This window comes from Lepidochelys kempii, chromosome 2 (genome assembly GCF_965140285.1).
Source record: "Lepidochelys kempii isolate rLepKem1 chromosome 2, rLepKem1.hap1, whole genome shotgun sequence".
Taxonomy (NCBI): domain Eukaryota; kingdom Metazoa; phylum Chordata; order Testudines; family Cheloniidae; genus Lepidochelys; species Lepidochelys kempii.
The window spans coordinates 100,288,433-100,310,964 of record NC_136381.1 but is presented as its reverse complement, the minus strand read 5'-3'; the positions used below and the strand labels follow the sequence as shown (position 1 = coordinate 100,310,964).

The window sequence follows — 22,532 nt, the reverse complement described above, 5'->3', positions numbered from 1 at the left end:
TCTACCAAATTCATATTTATAGATTAAGAAAATCATAGGAAGGAAAATACCACCCTGTGTCCTACTCCAGGGAGTTTTTAGGATAAAACATCTTTTTATTCTCTTATGGTGAAGAGCATTCTTAAATAGCAGCAATAAAAGGTTCTATATCTTGTAAAGACAGTGTAACAGAATGTATGGATAATTTTCTTAAAGTTAAAAGCCTTTGTAGATACAAATTAAAAGCAAAATTAGGAGATTCAAAGCACAGCTTACGTTCTTGAACGTCTTAAAAAACTTGGTGCTAAATTCATCACTGTTATTGCACTGAACTCAGTTTACCACTTCTTGTTTTATTAAAACTCAAGAGGAAGTATTATACTCTATTTAAATTATTTTTAGTGTGCCATTCAGCACAAAGTTCAAATGCTGTTAACAACTTGCATTTTTACTAGGGCTGTCAAGCGATTAAAAAAATTAATCGTGATTAATTGCACTGTTAAACGATAATAAAAAACATTTATTTAAACATTTTGGATGTTTTCTACATTTTCAAATATTTTGATTTCAATTACAACACAGAATACGAAGTTTACACTGCTCACTTTGTAATCTAAAATACATATGAATATTTGCACTGTAAAAAACAAAAGAGTATTTTTAAATTCACCTAATGCAAGTACAGTATTGTATTCATCATGAAAGTTGAACTTACAAATGTAGTATAATCTACAAAAAAATAACTGCATTCAAAAATAAAACAATGTAGATCTTTAGAGCCTAGAAAGTCCACTCAGTCTTACTTCTTGTACAGCCAATAGCTCAGACAAACAAGTTGGTTTACATTTGCAGGAGATAATGCTGTCCACTTCTTGTTTACAATGTCATTTGAAAGTGAGAACAGGCGTTCATATGGCACTGTTATGGCTGGCATCGCGAGATATTTACATGCCAGATATGCTAAAGATTCATATGTCCCTTCATGCTTAAACCACCATTCTACATGTGTCCACGCTGATGACAGGTTCCGCTAGATAATGATCCAAAGCCATGTGGACCGATGCATGTTCATTTTTATCATGAGTCAGATGTCACCAGCAGAAGGTTGATTTTCCTTTTTGGTGGTTCGGGTTCTGTAGTTTCCAGGTCAGAGTGTTGCGCTTTTAAGACTTCTGAAAGCATGTTCCACACTTCGTCGCACTCAGATTTTGGAAGGCACTTCAGATTCTTAAACCTTGGGTCGAGTGCTATAGCTATCTTTAAGAAATTTCACATTGGTACCTTCTTTGCTTTTTGTCAAATCTGCAGAGAAAGTGTTCTTAAAATGGACAACATGTGCTGGGTCATCATCTGAGACTGCTATAACATGAAATATATGGCAGAATGCAGGTAAAACAGCAGGAAACGAACTCCTTTAAGGAGAATTGTGTCATAAATATAATTAATGCATTTTTTTTTAAACCAGCGTAGTCAGCGAAGAAGCATTTCTTCTGGAATAGTGGCAGAAGGATGAAGAGGTATACGAATGTTTAGCATATCTGGCATGTAAATACCTTGCAATGCCAGCTGCAAAAGTGCCATGCAAATGCCTGTTTTCACTTTCAGGTGACATTGTAAATAAGAAGAGGGCAGTATTATCTCCTGTAAATGTAAACAAACTTGTTTGTCTTAGCGATTGGCTGAACAAGAAGTAGGACTGAATGGACTTGTAGGCTCTGAAGTATTACATTGTTCTGTTTTTGAATGCAGTTATGTATCAAAAAAATCTACATGTGTAAACTACATTTTCACGATAAAGAGATTGCACTACAGTACTTGTAAGAGGTGAATTGAAAAATACTATTTCTTTTGTTTATCATTTTTACAGTGCAAATATTTGTAATCAAAATAATAATATAAAGTGAGCACTGTACAATTTGTATTCTGTGTTGCAATTGAAATCAATATCTTAGAAAATGTAGAAAGGCATCCAAAAATATTTAATACATTTCAATTGGTATTGTATAACAGTGTGATTAACACTGCAATTGATCGTGATTAATTTTTTTGAGTTAATCTCATGAGTTAACTGCGATTAATGGACAGCCCTAATTTCTACTAACTTGTAATCTAAATAGCTATTATACATGCAAAGGTTTTCAATGAATGTGTTGTAACAACTGAACCTGCTAAAGTTTCAAGCTTGTGTAAAAGCATTGGGCTTACATATTTTGTAGTCTACAGCTACTAGGTGATACGATCACATACTTGAGCTGGTCTGATATATCATCCAATAGCTGGTTGTGGTATACAACTTTGTGTGAAGACAGACTGACACACAGAAAATGGAAGCATATTATTGTTTATAAATTTTGTTAGTCCCATTAAATAAAAATCTGGAACGAAATTTAAAGGAATTACCCTTCCTTTCAGAAAGTCACAATTACAAGGGCATACAGCTCAGATGATAAAACAAATCAGTCTTTTACTGTAACAGGAGGCAATGGTTAAAGACTTTAATACAAATTACCGCAAATATTAGAAACATACTATCTGGAAGAACTAAGATACAGCATCAAATGCAATGAATAGTCTAATTACCTCAGCGAGTGCACGTATGCACACACACACACACACACACAGAATTGGTGAGAACTAGTATAGGTGAAACCAATTATTTACTGTACCTGCTCACAGTTGACTTGTGAATGGTGATTGGTTGTCTTGGTGATATACTCCTTTGGTGGTATTAATGATTGTTGATGTTCTCTTTTGGCTCTGTGCACTGTACTGTTTAAAACCAATCTGAGAATATTTAACCCGGCTCCTTCAGTTGGGCTTTTTGTTTGATGCTGTGATACGCTGGTGTTTGCAATTTCTTTGTCTGACTCAGAAATCTGTATCTGTACCTTCTTTGAACTGTGACTTTCCCCAAGTATTTTTGTGGTGTTTTGATTTGATAACTTTCCCCCCTTTTTTGTAGTAGAACTGAGTAGTGCAGGTTTTTTCAAACCTAGATTAGCATTTGATGTCTGAAGCACTGATTTGTCACTAGCAGATAATGAAGAAGAATTTAGCTTTTCAGGTTTGCCTTTACTTGAATTCCTACCTGAAGATGGGCTATTAGAAAAAGCCGAATTTGTCAGCTGCTTACCAGTTTCTTTTTTCTGGTCACATATAGGTCCAGCATTTTTTACACTTGCTTTCCCAGTCATTCTCTGAGCATCAGTGCCATTAGTAGGATTTTTGAATGACACAGTTTGGACAGGTTTGTATACCTGATTTACACTGAGGTTGCATACAGTCAATTTAGACACAGTGACATCTCTAACTACTTTTGGAGAATGCCGTAAAACACTCACTTTTTTCTTTCCTTCATTGGCTCTTGTGGCCTTTACATCCATTTGCAACAACTTTCCTTTGAAAATAGGTATAATTCTAGTGGCATTGTTCTTTTGAGAATCCACAAATGAATTCTCAGACATTCTTAAGGATTCAGTTGAGTGAACTGGTACCCCTGATGCTCCTGGAGTCTGCTGCTGCTGTCTACTATGCACTGTTTTCTTCATGGCCTCAGCAACAGCATTCTCTGGACATGGAATGAGATTTGAGAGAGTACATTGTTTCGGCTGATTGATCAAAAGCTCCATCTCGTGGCTCATTCCTGAACTGCATTGTGAAGACCTCTGCTGCAAAGTCTCTCGTCTTGGAGGTGCCTGAGTCAGAGATACCTTCCATATCGGTTTGCTGGTCAGATTTGCAGGCTTGGCATTTACTCCCTGAAACACACAGCTGTTGCCAAACTGATTCAACTGAATGAAGAGAGTTAGTTTACAATGCTACAATAACTTAGCCTGTATACAACATACACTGTACACATTTTTGTGTTGGTTATTTTATAATTCTATTTTTTTTAAAACAACCTAGAATTAAGAACATTGTATGCTTGCTATTAAGACATTTAAGGAAAGATTTTTTTCAGCTTGATAAATGAAAAGTAATATGTATGCAAATATCTGATTGTCAAAATGGCAAATATGTTGCACAATATATATCCTTTCAAGCAAGAATAAAAAAGCATGCCACAAGCTATATACAGTGATTACTTCACCCACCACTGAAATGGAACCCAGCAACCTTTTAACATCACATAGCAACAATAAAAGACACCAGGGGAATTTTTCTGTTACAAATACAAGTGGAGAAACCATTTCAGTAATGTGCCCCTTTCATATCTGTTATATCGGATCATTTTATTCCCTCTCATGGAAAACATCCACTGAAAGGGAAAAACTACTTTGAAAATTCTGTGTGATTTGCCACACTGAGTTTCTGCTACAATATCCTCTTTGAGGAAAAGGGTCTAGAGCCCATAGGGAGAGATCCAATTCCACCCTTCAGGATATTATGGCATCTGCATGCAGAGCAAACTTCTCTATGTTGCTCCTCAGAGCTCCTATTGTGCCACAGGAAACCTAGATGCTTTTGACTCCCTAATCAGCAGATATGTTCAATCAACCCCCTCTTTAAATGAGGAGTAGCTGCTATTGTTCAAAATTAGTTTTGCTCTGATTACAATTATTTTCCATTAGGACATTCTCCTTAATTGCACAGTTATCACAGACGGTAATACTACGGCTATGTCCTCTGTCTCACACCAGGCTGAAAAACCACCCGAAACCTCACAGAACTCTGATTGTGTGGTTTTTGTATTTAGAGATTTCTGCAGTTTTGAGGGATGAGGGACAAAACGCACTGGATCCAGTTTCCCCATTCTCTGCTTATGAGCTACAATTGGTTGATGAGGCACTTTTTGGATTGCCACATTTCTCAGACAGGGAAGACCTAATCCTTAGTCGTCATTTTAGAGTAGTACTTCTAAAACTGTGGAATGCAAAGCAATTTCTAGTGGCCCACACAGAGCTAGCTGGCTGACTGTCCTCCTTGTCTCTAGTTACTTACACAGACATCTAGACTTTTCATAACAAAGAAATGCCTGGATGCCTGTGAAAACTGTGGGAAATAAGGAGGAGTCATCCTAACTTTCTCCATTAGGGGCTGCAGCTACTGGAAAGAGAGAAACAGGAGCCTCACTCAGACACCAGTTCTTAACATTTTCGAAACTCTGCAATTTCTACTGCATTCTTCAAATTCTACTCTTTGTTTTTAAAAAAATTAAGTTTTTCCTTCTTTCACTGACAAGATAATCAGCACGTGTGCTACTGCTCAGAAAAGGCTGAAAATAGTATTTCATATAGCCCATTATTCTAAAAGAGTTGTAAATTTTGCTCCTTCCCATCCTCTTCACCTCTGAAGTGTGAACTTCAGCCTGACTCAAACCATTTAAATGCTTGCAATAATAAGTCTAGACTACTTATTTTCTCTAATTTTCTTTTTCAAAACAAGGAAAAAAATATTGTTGTGATATTTATGGTGGCAGAGTTAAGATAAAAAATTCAGGAAAAGGAAACCTTAGATTCCAACAGAACTGGTAATTTGGCAACATATCACTTCCATATCTTCTTATACAGTTATGATATGAACAGTAATATGTGAGGCTACCCATTTAACTAGAAAAACACAAGTATTAACAGTTATTCATGGTGAGAAATACTTTTATACTCTTGCAGCGTTCTGAAAATTCACATGGGAAAGAGCACGTATTATCATGAACACCACTGTGCCCAATAATATACATATTAATATAAACATAAAACTTCTTACATGCATGGGATATTTCATTAGTTCCTTTGTGGCATACAATGCTTTACTTGTCATTTTTACTGGAAATCCACATAGATGAGGAAGTTTAGACTTTAGGTCAGAAAGAAAAGAGTTTAACACGCCTTCTAAATCTACTCTAGTAAAATATTGGACTGGTTGGCTTCTTATGCAACTTAAAGGGTACCTGAATAAGTGTTAAGGGCTATGTAAGATGGCTTTTAGCATTTTGTATAATGAAACTGTTTATCCTTTTCTTGAGTAAAAGCTTAAATGCACACTAACATTTCTTCAAAAGAATTTTAAAAAAAGCAGCTTTACTATTTTTAAAGGGACCAACATTTTAGTAGTTTTAATGGTTTTAGAGATTTGAAAGTTTTACTCTTATTAGGCTAAATTAAGCCATTTTCATTCCCATTGAGAAGTACTTTATTGCTTGAGCCGACACATTGAAATCAATGGAATATCCTGCAAAATAAGGTATTATTCAACAGAAGTAAAAGTGATAGAAACTAGTGCTTTATTTGTAACATCCTCCTGATTTTCTTCATTTCCTTCTCTGGATATTTTAATTATTTTCTCATTCCAAAGCACAACTCAATATGAATTTTGGTTTTTAGTCTGAATTCTTTCTTTGTGAGCATGGTTCTGAAATCAGAGTTTCCTAATTAATATGAACACCCTCTATTGGCAGTTATTTCAGCAGCAACATAAAATGTCTGAAACAAGTATTAGCAATGCTATTATTTTTTCAGTATTTCAATGATGCAGGGGTGGATTTAAAAAAATAAAGCTAGAATATGGAGCATATTCCTCAGTGGATTGCACAAATTGCAAAGCAAAGGAAAAATGAGGCCTAAACTAATTGATAATGCCCCTAGTAAAGGGTGACCTGCAAAGAAAAACATTCTGTTAGTGCCATTTCTTGTTTCCATAACAAGGAGGCCTGAAAAGATTTATTTTTATAAAAAGGGGGTTTTTCTGCTTGTTTTTAAGATTATAAAGTCATAGGTCACCTAGACTGTTTTTCCTGGAAGACTCTTGATGATTGTGAGGAACAGGTAACTTCACAGATATTATGGAAGTGAAACCAGACTTAGGTTTCAATTGTGAAAACACTTAAAATGTCCTGAACTCTAAGCATGAGAGTAAATGTTAACAGGATCAGGGCCTGTGTGGTGAAGTAATTTTATTCAGATTAAGATTTCCTAAAACTTAAATTTTTATTTGGTTGGCTTTTTTTTGTTTTTGTTGTTAAAGCCTATTTAACGCATATGACTGAACAAACAGGCTGAAGAAAAATTATTCTCTCAAAGATTTGGCATCCCAGCCCCTACAAGAGTTCCCAATTCATATCTCAGGGTCCTTTAAGAAACATTTCCAGCAAAATAGAGAAGACCAGATTTGACATCATTCATTAATACTACAGAAGAACTGAATTAAATATTTTGGACCATATTTTCTGATGACATAGCCTCATTCACTTAAATGGAATTACAACTGCAGTGAATTTGGTGCTCAATTTGAATTAGAGTTTGGATCTTGGCTAGCATAGTAGAGGAGAAGACGTTCCAACACAAAATAAAATATGTATAAAGGATACGTAAAGAGCCGTTCCCCTATCAGTTTGAAGTAAACACTGCAATATACTTTTGTCTCTCCATGATCCTCTGGAAGGATATACCCATACTAAAAATAAAATACACATATAGATGGAATGTTATTATAAACAATGTGATTAACACAAAAAAATTCAAAAAAGAGACAAAAGGGAAAAAAATCATATGTAATCATGTTCTTTCCTACCAGATTCTTCCAGTGCATCTGAAAGTCTTTGTATGAATGAAAAGGAGACTCTGATGGAATTACATGGCTAATACTTATGATCTGACCCATTTTCATGCTGTACAGGGGTAAAGCAAAGAGAATGCTAGATATAACCCACAGCATAGCTGGAAACACAGATATTTGGTAAACTGTTTGTTTTTGTTGGAATTAAATAGAATTTTACCTTGGCAAGACATAGCACCAATTACTTAAAATGGAGTGTCTCTGAATGACTGTATTTTTATTGTTGTCAAATATTTCTAAGATGTTTGCTGAAATGTCAAAGTCTTCCAGCTTTAAATAGAAAAAAAAGTGTTTTGTTATTTTCAAATATTGCTTCATTTATACAAAATGAAAAAGGAACATGCAAAACATCTAACATGCATTCAAATGTACTACCAAAACTTATACATGAATATTCATTTATCAGCCATTGCAAACTGCTAATTTTAGAATTTTATTCACATTGTCACATGGCAGAGTCTGTTTCAAACGTTAAAAACCTATACTTTCAGGAACTGGCTAAAGACGTAAAAGACTTAAAGGCTGATGGATCATATTGGAGGTACTTTAACATGTAAGGATACTGGATCCAGAAGGACTTGAAGCACAAAATAAATGTCCTCAGATTAAGAACATCCTTACTATCCCTGCAGTACTTTTAAGTTTCTTTTAACTTTTAACTTTCTACTCAGAAACCAACATATTCTAATGTTGGACAACCTAGTGACAGTATTGCAGCATAATAACCAGGGTAGCAAAAGATCTCAGCAAGACTACCAAGAAGCTATGCCTTTGCCTCTTCTAAAAATCAAGAGAGATGCCCAGATATTCTGAGAGAAGACATGCTGGAGCTAAAGTCATAGACACTCTTAGACCTGGAGAAACATTCTTTTCTGAGACTGTTGTTTGTCATGGTTTGCATCCACGCAGTGACAGAAAAGCCCTTTCAGTTGTTGTGTCTATCTTCAGACTCTAGCAAATTATGGACCACAATATTGATTACTGATAATGAAACATCACGTTAATTTCCATCATAACTGCCTGTCACGGTTCCTCCCCCACTCTGAACTCTAGGGTACAGATGTGGGGACCTGCATGAAAAACCTCCTAAGCTTATCTTTACCAGCTTAGGTCAAAACTTCCCCAAGGTACAAAATATTACCCCCGTTATCCTTGGACTGGCCGCTACCACCACCAAACTAATACTGGTTACTGGGGAAGAGTTGTTTGGACGCGTCCTTCCCCCCAAAATACTTCCCAAAACCTTGCACCCCACCTCCTGGACAAGGTTTGGTAAAAAGCCTCACCAATTTGCCTAGGTGACTACAGACCCAGACCCTTGGATCTTAAGAACAATGAACAATCCTCCCAACACTTGCACCCCCCCTTTCCTGGGAAATGTTGGATAAAAAGCCTCACCAATTTGCATAGGTGACCACAGACCCAAACCCTTGGATCTGAGAACAATGAAAAAGCATTCAGTGTTTTACAAGAAGACTTTTAATAAAAAATAGAAGTAAATAGAAATAAAGAAATCCCCCCTGTAAAATCAGGATGGTAGATATCTTACAGGGTAATTAGATTCAAAAACATAGAGAACCCCTCTAGGCAAAACCTTAAGTTACAAAAAAGATACACAGACAGAAATAGTTATTCTATTCAGCACAATTCTTTTCTCAGCCATTTAAAGAAATCATAATCTAACACATACCTAGCTAGATTACTTACTAAAAGTTCTAAGACTCCATTCCTGTTCTGTCCCTGGCCAAGACGACTACAGACAGACACAGACCCTTTGTTTCTCTCCCTCCTCCCAGCTTTTGAAAGTATCTTGTCTCCTCATTGGTCATTTTGGTCAGGTGCCAGCGAGGTTACCTTTAGCTTCTTAACCCTTTACAGGTGAGAGGAGCTTTCCCCTGGCCAGGAGGGATTTCAAAGGGGTTTACCCTTCCCTTTATTTTTATGACACTGCCTATGTCGTTTTCAAGGCTGATACCTTGAAGTTGTCTTTGATTAGTATGTTATCTAGCTAGCGGAAACGGTGGAATTTCTTTCTCCTGAGAGCCAAAAGATATTCTAAAGGATAGAAATGGATTGAAAATGCTTGCTTTTGTAAGCAAAGAAGTAATCAGAAATTTAGTACTCATTGTACCAGACCAGTTAAGGTGACATGGCGGCTATCAGAACGGATGCTAATTTCTTAATACTGAAGTATGGTTTCCTGATATATTTGCTAACTACGCTCACATCCAGCATGACCCAAACTGCTCCCAACCTTTTTGGGGGTATCACAAAGAAAACGGAACAGGTTTCAGAGAAGCGCTGTGCAGATAGGACTTCTTTGATAGCTCTGATGGCTAAAAGTTGATAGATGGTTTTGAACATAAGATGTTATTCTAAGCCAGGGGTGGGCAAACTACGATCCCCCAGGGCTTTGGATCCGACCCGCGGGATTGCCACCCCCGTGGCGTGGCACCGGGAAGTGGCCACACCACGTCCCTGCAGCCCCTGGGGGTGGGGCTGCAGAGAGCTCTGCACTCTGCTCTTGCCTGTGGGTACCTCCCCTAAAGCTCCCATTGGCCAGGAACAGGTTACCGCAGCCAATGGGAGCTTTGGGGAGGTACCCACAGGCGAGGGAAACACATGGAGCCCACTGCGCACCCCCTCGCACCCCCAGCGGCCATGCAGGGATGTGGTGCCAGCCGCTTCCCGGAGTGGTGCAGTGCAGGGCCGGGGCAGGCAGGCAGGGAGCCTGCCCTGGCCCCGGTGTGTGCCGCTGCCACCCTGGAGCGCTCTAGGTAAGCAGTACCGGGCCGGAGCCTGAACCCCTCCTGCACCCTAACTCCCTGCCCTGAGCCCCCTGATGCATCCCACACCCCTCCTGCACCCCAAACTCCTTCAATGATCCCCCTCATACATCCCACACCCCTCCTCTGCCCCAAACCCTTGCCCTGAGCCCCTTCCTGCACACCGCACCCCCTCCCACACCGCGCACTCTGCCTCCGCACCCCAACCCTGCAAGAAATTTCCCCACCCAGATGTCGCCCTCAGGCCAAAAAGTTTGCCCACCCCTGCTCTAAGCTATTATAGGATGAAAGGGAAGGAAGGATTATCTCCTGGGTAATGCTGGAGAATATTATGGTATAAAGAAAAGGAGTACTTGTGGCACCTTAGAGACTAACCAATTTATTTGAGCATAAGCTTTCGTGAGCTACAGCTCACTTCATCGGATGCATGCTGTGGAAAGTTTAGAAGATCTTATTATATACACACAAAGCATGAAAAAATACCTCCTCCCACTCCACTCTCCTGCTGGTAATAGCTTATCAAAAGTGATCACTCTCCTTACAATGTGTATGATAATCAAGTTGGGCCATTTCCAGCACAAATCCAGGTTTTCTCACCCCCCCCCACCCCAAAACTCACTCTCCTGCTGGTAATAGCTTATCCAAAGTGACCACTCTCCTTACATTGTGTATGATAATCAAGGTGGGCCATTTCCAGCACAAATCCAGGGTTTAACAAGAACGTTTGCCCACCCCTGCTCTAAGCTATTATAGGATGAAAGGGAAGGAAGGATTATCTCCTGGGTAATGCTGGAGAATATTATAGTATAAAGAAAAGGAGTACTTGTGGCACCTTAGAGACTAACCAATTTATTTGAGCATAAGCTTTCGTGAGCTACAGCTCACTTCATCGGATGCATACTGTGGAAAATACAGAAGATTGTTTAATGAAAATAAAGAATTAAAATAAAGAAAATTTTTTCATGATTTGTGTGTATAAAAACAAACATCTTCTGTATTTTCCACAGTATGCATCCGATGACGTGAGCTGTAGCTCACGAAAGCTTATGCTCAAATAAATTGGTTAGTCTCTAAGGTGCCACAAGTTCTCCTTTTCTTCTTGGGGAAATAGTGCTACCAGCATGTGCTTCCCTTTTCCCATGCTCTTATTATTTTCTCTGGAATTCTCTTCAAACAGTAACTATAGGGAAATCTCACAGCTCTGACATTCTGATTGGAATGACTGTCAGACTCCCATGAGTACAACCCTATCCAATAATATATGGTATATATATTTAGTACAAGATGAGGCTAAGCAACTAACATAGTGCATGTCCAATGGCAATTGGGAGTAAACATCTTGCTTCCCCATGTTCTTTTCAAATAAAGCAGCCCAGATAAAATACAGCCAATAAAAAAGTGCAAGTAGGATGAACAAAATTAGCCATAGAAATTAGAACTGTTCTGTACCTGGGGTGGCGGTAGACGAATTGTGCAAGCCTCTACACTGATGCAAAGTTGGGTCTCTGATACATTGAGGTCCATAACTGAAATAAAATCAAAACCAAAACCACTCTGTATAACTATATAAAATTGTCTCTTAAGTGAAAAGGTAAAGCCAAGAGGCTTATTTAAAAAAGCAAAAACAAAAAACCCTCCAACCATTATGCTTGGTGTAGCAGTACCAAAAGGTAAGAAGAATTCCTCTTCATGTATAAAGAATTATATTTCAATTTTTAAAAATCAAAATAAGTATTTTCTGGCTAATTCTTAATATCAGTGACTAAATTTCACTTGTAAAATGTATGTGAACATCCATAATTGCACAAAGCTCACGGTTGTATGTCGAAATCAGAGGTGGGCACACTATGGCCCGTGGAACCGTCCTGCCCGGCCCCTGAGCTCCCGGCTGGGGAGGCTAGCCCCTGGCCCCTCCCCCACTGTCCCCCCTTCCCTGCAGCCACACCGCTGCGTGGGCAGCGTGGCTTGCGCTCATCCACCTCCCAAGCTTTCCAATAAGCTTGTCCTGCCGCTCTGAGCGGCCTGGTAAGAGGGCAGAGAGGGTTGGATAAGGGGCAGGAGGTCCTGGGGGGCAGTCAGGGGAAAGGGGGCAGTTGGATGGGGCGGAGGTTTGGGGGTGGTGGTGGTCAGGAGACAGGGAGCAGTTGCATAGGGGGTGGGGTCAGTTGGGACAAGGAGTGGGAGGGGGGGTTGGATGGGTCAGGGGTCCCAGGGGGCCTGTCAGGGGGCGGGGATGTGGAAAGGGGGCAGGGCAGTCAGGGTACAGGGAGCAGGAAGGGTTGGATAGGGAGTTGGGTCCCGGGGTGGGGGGAGGTCTCAGGAGGGGGCGGTCAGGGAACAAGTAGCAGAGAGGTTGGATGGGTCGGGAGTTCTGAGGGGGGCAGTCAGGGGGTGGGAATTGGGAGGAGGCGAGAGCCAGGCTGTTTGCATAGGCACAGCCTTCCCTACCCGGCCCTCCATACCATTTTGCAACCCCAATGTGGCCCTCGGGCCGAAAAGTTTGCCCACCCCTGGTCTAAATAGTCACTTGAATGCACAAATACCAATTTGCACTGGCAATTACCTGCTCCTGAAAATATTTTCCAGGTGCAAATTTAGGTGCCAATGTTTTAAAATTGAATTCTTAAAATTTATATTTGAGATATAGAAATAAAATATCTTTCTATATATTTATTCATAACATACTAAGGAACAATCCCACTGTGGCCTGATGTTTTGAGAACTATAAACTTAAGCCAGTTAATCATAGTTACTCATTTTACTTTACCTATGTTCATCAAACTGCCATACCAAGTGTGCAGTCTGAACTACATCTGCCTAAAATTAACTCTTATAACCAGGTTCTTTCAACCATTTATTTCAATCTATGGTCATAGGTTAAGATTAATAGTATAAAAATACTCCTCTCTCTCTTACAGAGGTGCAATTAATTTGAAAAGCGTCCATATAATTTAAAGAAGAATCTGCCATCAGGTATCATATGATTGAATTTATTTGTAGATTAGAAAATGAAATGATATTGGGTTGATATACTAAGACCATGGAAGCTTTAATACAGTCTTACTAATTTCTAATACACTTACAATATTAACACAATATTGTACTTACCAACAGCATTTTGCCTTCCCATATGAGACAAAAAATTGCTTCCTTAATAAATAAAATAAGTACGTATTATTTTTATAAAATATATGCAAAAGCCTAGTATACTTTAAGACTTTTATCTCAGAAGTATTTTATGTAGCAGATATGGACAAAGTGCATAATTTATTTTGTGTGGCAGGGTTCCTGTGTAGTTTGCTCCTCACACAGAAAGGAAAAAAATTGTATCAGTGAATTTTTCATTGAATTAGAAGTGGCATGTAAATCAACACAGACATATGCATGAAAACACAACAACTATATACATGATGTTTATCTCTCAGTAAGGAATCCGTATACAGAATTGTTTTTCATTAGGTAACAGGGCACTTTGTCTGGACAAGTGGGAAGAAAAGGGTGTGGCTCCTTTACGGTTGCTCCCCTCCTTCAAACTGAGGTGGCGAGGGGGAGGGAGGCATTTTACCTAAGCTAGGGCTGGCCAGAGGGGGTAAGGTAAGCCACAGGCCTCCTGCAGAGCAGGGAAAAGGTATATATGCTCTGTCCTGCCAGACAGAACCCTCTCTCATGGATCAGTGGGCCCCACCCATTGGACAAGTGTAGAAGTGGGTTTTTGTGGTCTGTTGTGGACACTGTTCTAGTTGCTTTATTCAGGACTGGGAAGGAATTTTTCCCTTATCAGATTTGCTGGAATAGTGTGGGATTTTTCACCTTCCACACACCTTCAGGACCTGATTGGGTCAGCCAAGAAGTAATTATTCCATAGGGAGTCTGGTTCTCTGATTAACTGAAGTTGGAAGTGGACTTAGGGGAAGGCATCTCCTAAAGAAGTTGGGGAACAGGGTTGGGGCTCCTAATGTCTGTTACAGTAAGGAGACAACTCCCTTTTCCCAGCCTCTTAACTCTCACATGAGGGAAAAGGTGGTGGGGTCCCAGCAATGGCTGCAATCAAGGTTGGAGGGGTGGGGGCTGATGGCAGCCCTCCCCAAATAGGTGGAAATGAGTGAGAAAGGAATGATAACCTGCACTGAATGAGTTATTGCTGATAATTCCCAGATGAATTAAGTTACTAAAGTTGCAGCCTAAAAAGACACATTCCTCACATCTTCTTGTTCTTCTTAAATGTCTGAGACAAATTTCTCAGGCTCAAAAGGAGAGCTGGATAGAAACATTGCTTTGTGTTCTTCCATCCACCCAAACCAGCTGATAGCTTAGAGGCAACCCCAGAGCTACCATGTGTGTTTCACAAGTTTTAGTCTTAGCCCTGGTCTACACTACGAGTTTAGGTCGAATTTAATAGCGTTAGATTGATTTAACCCTGCACCTGGCCACACAACGAAGCCATTTTTGTCGACTTAATGGGCACTTAAAATTGATTTCCGTACTCCTCCCCGATGAGGGGATTAGCGCTGAAATCAACATTGCTGGGTTAAATTTGGATTTGTGTGGATGCAATCCGATGGTATTGGCCTCCGGGAGCTATCCCACAGTGCTCCATTGTGACTGCTCTGGACAGCACTCTCAACTTGGATGCACTGGCCAGGTAGACAGGAAAAGCCCCACAAACTTTTGAATTTCATTTCCTGTGTGGCCAGCGTGGCAAGCTGATCAGCACAGGTGACTGTGCAGATCTCATCAGCAGAGGTGACCATGGAGTCCCAGAATCGCAAAAGAGCTCCAGCATGGACCGAATGGCAGGTACTGGATCTGATTGCTGTCTGGGGAGACGAATCCGTGTTATCAGAACTCCGTTCCAAAAGACGAAACGCCAAAATATTTGAAAAAAATCTCCAAGGGCATGAATGACTGAGGCTATCACAGAGATCTGCAGCAGTGCTGTGTGAAACTTAAGGAGCTCAGGCAAGCCTACCAAAAAACCCAAGAGGCAAACCCCCGCTCAGGGTCAGAGCCCCAGACATGCAGCTTCTATGATGAGCTGCACGCAATTCTAGGAGGTGCCCCTACAACTACCCCACACCTGTACGTGGACTCCTGCAAGGGAGTCTCACACAACAGGGATGAGGATTTTGGGGACAAGGAAGATGATGAAGAGGGGGAGGTTGAAGATAGCGCACACCAGGCAAGCGGAGAAACTGTTCTCCCTGACAGCCAGGAACTGTTTATCACCCTGGAGCCAATACCCTCCCAACCCTCCCAAGACGGGTTCCCGGACCTTGAAGGCGGAGAAGGAACCTCTGATGAGTGTACCTTTGTAAATATAATACACAGGTTAAAAGCAAGCTTGTTTAAATGATTAATTTGCCCTGAAGATTTGGGATGCATTCTTGGTCAGTACAGCTACTGGAAAAGTCTGTTAACGTGCCTGGGGATGGAGTGGAAATCCTCCAGGGACATCTCAATGAAGCTGTTCTGCAGGTACTCCGAAAGCCTTTGCAAAAGGTTTCTGGGGAGGGCAGCATTATTGCGTCCTCCATGGTAGGACACTTTACCACGCAGGCCAGTTGTCATTGCAAAACAAAGCATGGCAGCGTGTGGTCCTGACATTTGCTGGCATTCAAGCATCATCCGTTCTTTATCTCTCTGTGTTATCCTCAGGAGAGTGATATCATTCATGGTCACCTGGTTGAAATAGGGGAATTTTATTAAGGGGACATTCAGAGATGGGTGTTCCTGCTGGGCTGTTTGCCTGTGGCTGAAAAGAAATCATCCCTGCTATTAGCCACGCAGTGCGGGGAGGGGTAGAGCAATCATCCCAGAGAATTGGGTGTGTGGGGGTGGTTTAGTTGGGTTTCTGCTGCACATGAACCCGGAAACATCAGCCCCTCCTTTTAAATGGCCAATGTGTCTTTTTCAGTTTTACTCTCCCTTTTTTTTCCTCCCACAGCTGCAAATGTTTCAAAGCTGCCACTAGCATCTCCATCCCAGAGGCTAGCGCAGATAAGAAGGTGAAAAAAAACCCCACTCTCATGTTGTAATGTTCTCTGAGCTCATGCAGTCTACCCAAACTGAAAGAGCCCTGCAGAATGTGTGGAAGCAGACAATGGCAGAGTCCAGAAAAGCACAAAATGAATGCGAGGACAGGAGGGAAGCGTGAGAGGACAGGTGGCGGGATCAAGAGGAAAGTGGCATCAGCATGATGAGAGGAGGCAGGATGCAATGCTGAGGCTACTGGAGGATCAAACGGATATGCTCCAGCATATGATTGAGGTGCAGGAAAGGCACCACTGCAGCCCCTGTGTAACCAACCACCCTCCTCCCCAAGTTCCATAGCCTCCTCACCCAGATCCCCAAGAATGCGGGAGGTGGGGTTGAAATAGGGGAATTTTATTAAGGGGACATTCAGAGATGGCCGTTCCTGCTGGGCTGTTTGCTTGTGGCTGACAAGAAATCATCCCGCTGTTAGCCACGTGTGGGGAAGAGATGAAACGATCATCCCAGAGAATTGGGTTTGTGGGGGTAGTTTAGTTGGGTTTCTGCTGCACGTGAACCCAAAAACCGCAGCCCCTCCTTTTAAATGGCCAACCCAACGGGTGCTTGGTATGGGAAATGAGGGCGTTGCTGTTTGAAACCATTCCCACATGTTATGAAGGTTAAAGAAGCCAAAAGACTGTGGCTCCCCATGTCTGCCTGCAAGCCGAATTCTGTTGCCTGGCCCTGCGTGTGTGATCTCTCACACCAAACTCGCAGGCCCTCGATATAAGAGGCAAAATGCGACCTTGTACCGAAAGCACATGTACTATGTAATGTTAAGAGCTTGGTTCACCGTGAAAGAGTCTACCCATTGTTCTCTAAAATGCATCTTTTTAAAATACTACTCTCCCTTTTTTCCCCTCCTGCAGCTGCAAATGTTTCAACGCTCCCCCTATCATCTCCGTCCCAGCAGCTACCGTAGATAAGAAGGTGAAAAAAAAAAAACCGCTCGTGATGAATTGTTCTGAGCTCAAGCAGTCCTCCCGCACTGAAAGAGCTCAGCAAAATGCATGAAGGCAAGCAATGTCACAGTCTAGGAAAGCACAAAATGAACGGGAGGACAGGAGGGACACGCGAGAGGAGAGGTGACAGGAGCAAGAGGAGAGGTGGCGGGAGTGTGATGAGAGGAAGCAGGATGCAATGCTGAGGCTACTGGAGAATGCTCTGGCGTATGATTGAGCTGCAGGAAAGGCAGCAGGAGCACAGCCCCTGCAGCCCCTGTTCCATAGCCCTCCTCCCCAAGTTCCATAGCCTCCTCACCCAGATGCCCAAGAACGTGGGGAGGTGGGGCTCCAGGCACCCAACCACTCCACCCCAGAGGCTTGCCCAAGCTACAGAAGGCTGGCATTCAATAAGTTTTCAAGTGCAGTGTGGCCTTGTCCTTTCCACCTCCCTCACCCCACCTGGTGCTTCCCTCCTTCCCCACCCCTCCCAGGCTACCTTGGCAGTTATCCCCCTATTTATGAGACGAATTAATAAAGAATGCATGAATTTGAAACAATGACTATTGCCTCTGCAAGCAATGATCAAAGCGGGGAGGAGAGGGTGGTTGGCTTACAGGGAAGTAGAGTGAACCAAGAGGGCAGGTTTTCATCAAAGAGGAACAAACAGAACTGTCACACCGTAGCCTGGCCAGTCATGAAACTGGTTTTCAAAGCTTCTCTGATGCGCAAGGTGCCCTGCTATACTCTTCTAATTGTCCTGGTGTCTGGCTGCGTGTAATCAGGGGCCAGGTGAATTGCCTCAACCTCCCACTCCACTATAAATGTCTCCCCCTTACTCTCACAGATACTGACAGGTTTCAGAGTAGCAGCTGTGTTAGTTAGTCTATATCCGCAAGCCGCAGGTGACCATGCAAACAGGAAATTGAAATTCAAAAGAAAGGAGTACTTGTGGCACCTTAGAAACTAACAAATTTATTTGAGCATAAGCTTTCATGAGCTACAGCTCACTTCATCGGATGTAGTTCACGAAAGCTTATGCTCAGATAAATTTGTTAGTCTCTAAGGTGCCACAAGTACTCCTTTTCTTCTCACAGATATTGTGGCGCACACAGCAAGCAGTAATAACAATGGGAATACTGGTTTCGCTGAGGTCTAACCGAGTCAGTAAACTGCGCCAGCGCGCTTTTAAACCTCCAAATGCACAGTCTACCACCATTCTGCACTTGCTCAGCCTATAGTTGAACAACTCCCGACTACTGTCCAAGCTTCCACTGTATGGCTTCATGAGCCATGGGAGCAAGGAGTAGGCTGGGTCCCCAAGGATAACTATTGGCATTTCAACATCCCCAGTGGTAATTTTCTGGTCTGAAAATTAAGTTCCTTCTTGCAATTATTCGAACAGCCCTTGTTATACCAATAAAATAAAAGCCAGCAGGATCTTATTAAAGGGGAAAAGGCCAAATGCCACATTTATTGTGAATACAGAAAGAATCACAGTAAGTAGTTAGTTATAGCTATAACATTCTATTCAATTTCATATTTATTCACACATTCACTCACACACACACACACGAACACACAGGTTCTGCAAGGTTGTTATCATAGTTACCAGCCTTAGAGTTGCTCATGCCAAGCCACTGGCCAGGTGGCCTGGACATGAGGAGGGAGCAGGGCCTTGTCAGATGCACATCTGATGCTCCTGGAAGTTGGTTTGCAGAATCAGACCCCAAAGTTCTCACTTTCTAGAGTCCATTTTTATAGGAATTTCTTCCTATTCCAGTCTATGGGAATTGCTTCATCATGCTGTTGCTGAATCAATCAGCAGATATCACATTCCTGATGGCTCCGTGCTGCCAGATGTTATCTTGTTCTTTGGTTCTCCCATCCTTGAGGCTGTTGGGTGGATTCCAGTCTGCCCTCCGGGGGTCCTCTAGTTCTTTCCACTTGACGCTTACTCAGCCGATGGACACTGGATTCTTAGGCTGGCACCTCCCTGATCATTCAGTTATTATCCACACCAAGCTTCAATCCACATACATCCTCTATCTCTATTTTAATCACAATTGTTAACAAAGCAAGATGAATACAACAAAAGGGCGGGGAGTCTCTGGGTGCTGATTCTGTTGTTACAGAGTATTGCTTTGAGTCTCTCTCTGTGTGAGTAGTTGTTGTTACAAAGAATTGCTTTGAGAACAGACTCTGTCTTAGCCCTGGTCTACACGACGAGTTGAGGTCGAATTTAGCAGCGTTAAATCGATTTAACCCTGCACCCATCCACACGATGATGCCCTTTTTTTTTTTTTTGGACTTAAAGGGCTCTTAAAATCGATTTCCTTACTCCACCCCCGACAAGGGGATAAGGGGATTAGCGCCTAAATCAGCCTTGCCGGGTCGAATTTGGGGCACTGTGGATGCAATTAGATGGTATTGACCTCTGGGAGCTATCCCTGAGTGCTCTATTGTGACTGCTCTGGACAGCACTCTCAACTCAGATGCACTGGCCAGGTAGACAGGAAAAGGCCTGCAAACTTTTGAATTTCAATTTCCTGTTTGCGTGGTCACCTGCAGCTTGCCACTCTGGCCAGACCTCATCAGCAGAGGTGACCATGCAGAGCTCATCAGCAGAGATGACCATGATGGAGTCCCAGAATCACAAAAGAGCTCCAGCATGGACTGAACTGGAGGTACGGGATCTGATCGCTGTATGGGGAGAGGAATCCGTGCTATCAGAACTCCGTTTCAGTTTTTGAAATGCCAAAACATTTGTTAAAATCTCCCAGGGCTTGAAGAACAGAGGCCATAACAGGAACCCAAAGCAATGCTGCGTGAAACTTAAGGAGCTGAAGCAAGCCTACCAGAAAACCAGAGAGGCGAACGGCCGCTCGGGGTCAGAGCCCCAAACATGCCGCTTCTATGATGAGCTGCATGCCATTTTAGGGGGTTCAGTCACCACTACCCCAGCCATGTTGTTTGACTCCTTCAATGGAGATGGAGGCAACACAGAAGCAGGTTTTGGGGAGGAGGAAGATGATGATGATGATGAAGTTGTAGATAGCTCACAGCAAGCAAGCAGAGCAATCGGTTTTCCTGACAGCCAGGAACTGTTTCTCACCCTGGACCTGGAGCCAGTACCCCCCGAACCCACCCAAGGCTGCCTCCCGGACCTGCCAGGCGGAGAAGGGACCTCTGGTGAGTGTACCTTTTAAAATACTATACATGGTGTCAAGGTTCCTTCCCCACTCTGAACTGTAGGGTACAGATGTGGGGACCTGCAAGAAAACCTCCTAAGCTTACTTTTACCAGCTTAGGTTAAAACTTCCCCAAGGTACAAAATGATTTTACCCTTGGATTTCCACCACCAAACTCTATCTGAGTTTACTGGGAAACTTAGTTTGGACACGTCTTTCCCCCCAAAATCCTCCCAACCCTTGCACCCCACTTCCTGGGGAAGGTTTGGTAAAAATCCTCACCAATTTGCATAGGTCACCACAGACCCAAACCCTTGGATCTTAGAACAATGAAAAAGCATTCAGTTTTCTTACAAGAAGACTTTCAATAGAAGTAAAGGAATCACCTCTGTGAAATCAGGATGGTAGATACCTTACAGGGTAATTAGATTCAAAACACAGAGAATCCCTCTAGGCAAAACCTTAAGTTACACAAAAGACACACAGACAGGAATATTCATTCTATTCAGCACAGCTATTTTCTCAGTTATTTAAAGAAATCGTAATCTAACACATACCTAGCTAGATTACTTACTAAGTTCCAAGACTCCATTCTAAGACACAGACCCTTTGTTTTTCTCCCTCCTCCCAGCTTTTGAAAATATCTTGTCTCCTCATTGATCATTTTGGTCAGGTGCCACCGAGGTTACCTTTAGCTTCTTAACCGTTTACAGGATTTTTCCTCTGGCCAGGAGGGATTTTAAAGGGATTTACCCTTCCCTTTATATTTGACACATGGTTTAAAAGCAAGCATGTTTAATGATTAATTTGCCCTGGCATTTGTGGCTCTCCTGGATGTACTCCCAAAGCCTTTGCAAAAGGTTTCTGGGGAGGGCAGCCTTATTCCGTCCACCATGGTAGGACACTTTACCACACCAGGCCAGTAGCACATACTCAGGAATCATTGTAGAACAAAGCATTGCAGTGTATGTTTGCTGGCATTCAAACAACATCCGTTCTTTATCTCTCTGTGTTATCCTCAGGAGAGTGATATCATTCATGGTCACCTGGTTGAAATAGGGTGCTTTTCTTAAGGGGACATTCAGAGGTGCCTGTTCCTGCTGGGCTGTTTGCCTGTGGCTGAACAGAAATGTTCCCCGCTGTTAGCCACGGGGAGGGGTGAGGGGCTAGCCATGTGGTGGGGGGAGGCAAAATACAACCTTGGAACGAAAGCACATGTGCTGTGTATGTAATGTTAACAGCAAGGTTTCCCGTGAAAGAGTGTACCCATTGTTCTATAAAATGTGTCTTTTTAAATACTACTGTCCCTTTTTTCCCCCTCCACCAGCTGCATGTGTTTCAAGGATCACAGGATCTTCTCCTTCCCAGAAGCTAGTGAATATTAGAAGGCGGAAAAAACGCACTCGAGATGAAATGTTCTCTGAGCTCATGCTGTCCACCCACACTGAGCACAGACAAATGTGTGGAGGCAAACAATGTCAGAGTGCAGGAAAGCACAAAATGACCGGGAGGAGAGGTGGCAGGCTGAAGAGAGGGCTGAAGCTGAAAGGTGGCCACAGCGTGATGAGAGGAGACAGGATTCAATGCTGAGGCGGCTGGAGGAGTGAACCAAGGGGCGGGGGTTTTATCAAGGAGAAACAAACAGAACGGTCACACCGTAGCCTGGCTAGTCATGAAACTGGTCTTCAAAGCTTTTCTGATGTGCACCGCGCACTCCTGTGCTCTTCTAACTGCCCTGGTGCCGGGCTGCGCATAACCAGCAGCCAGGCGATTTGCCTCAACCTCCCACCCCGCCATAAATGTCTCCCCCTTACTCTCACAGATATTGTGGAGCGCACAGCAAGCAGTAATGACAGTGGGAATATTGGTTTTGCTGAGGTCTAAGCGAGTCAGTAAACTGCGCCAGCGCACTTTTAAACATCCAAATGCACATTCTACCTCCATTCTGCACTTGCTCAGCCTGTAGTTGAACAGCTCTTGACTACTGTCCAGGTTGCCTGTGTACGGCTTCATGAGCCATGGCATTAAGGGGTAGGCTGGGTCCCCAAGGATAA

The 22,532-nt window shown here is 42.3% G+C and overlaps 1 protein-coding gene across 1 annotated transcript in view; it reads right to left on the bottom strand.

The window, feature by feature from the left end:
* The window catches only part of C2H18orf63 (chromosome 2 C18orf63 homolog), a 37,694-nt gene that overhangs the window by 5,465 nt on the left and 9,697 nt on the right, over positions 1 to 22,532 (bottom strand). The window contains exons 5-11 of the mRNA XM_073329629.1: positions 13,425 to 13,466; positions 11,766 to 11,842; positions 7,691 to 7,800; positions 7,486 to 7,609; positions 7,283 to 7,368; positions 5,683 to 5,866; positions 2,646 to 3,770 (exon numbers count right to left, since the gene is read on the bottom strand). Of these exons, the coding sequence (XP_073185730.1) occupies positions 2,646 to 3,770; positions 5,683 to 5,866; positions 7,283 to 7,368; positions 7,486 to 7,609; positions 7,691 to 7,800; positions 11,766 to 11,842; positions 13,425 to 13,466 (1,748 nt within the window). The remainder of the gene's footprint in view (positions 1 to 2,645; positions 3,771 to 5,682; positions 5,867 to 7,282; positions 7,369 to 7,485; positions 7,610 to 7,690; positions 7,801 to 11,765; positions 11,843 to 13,424; positions 13,467 to 22,532) is intronic.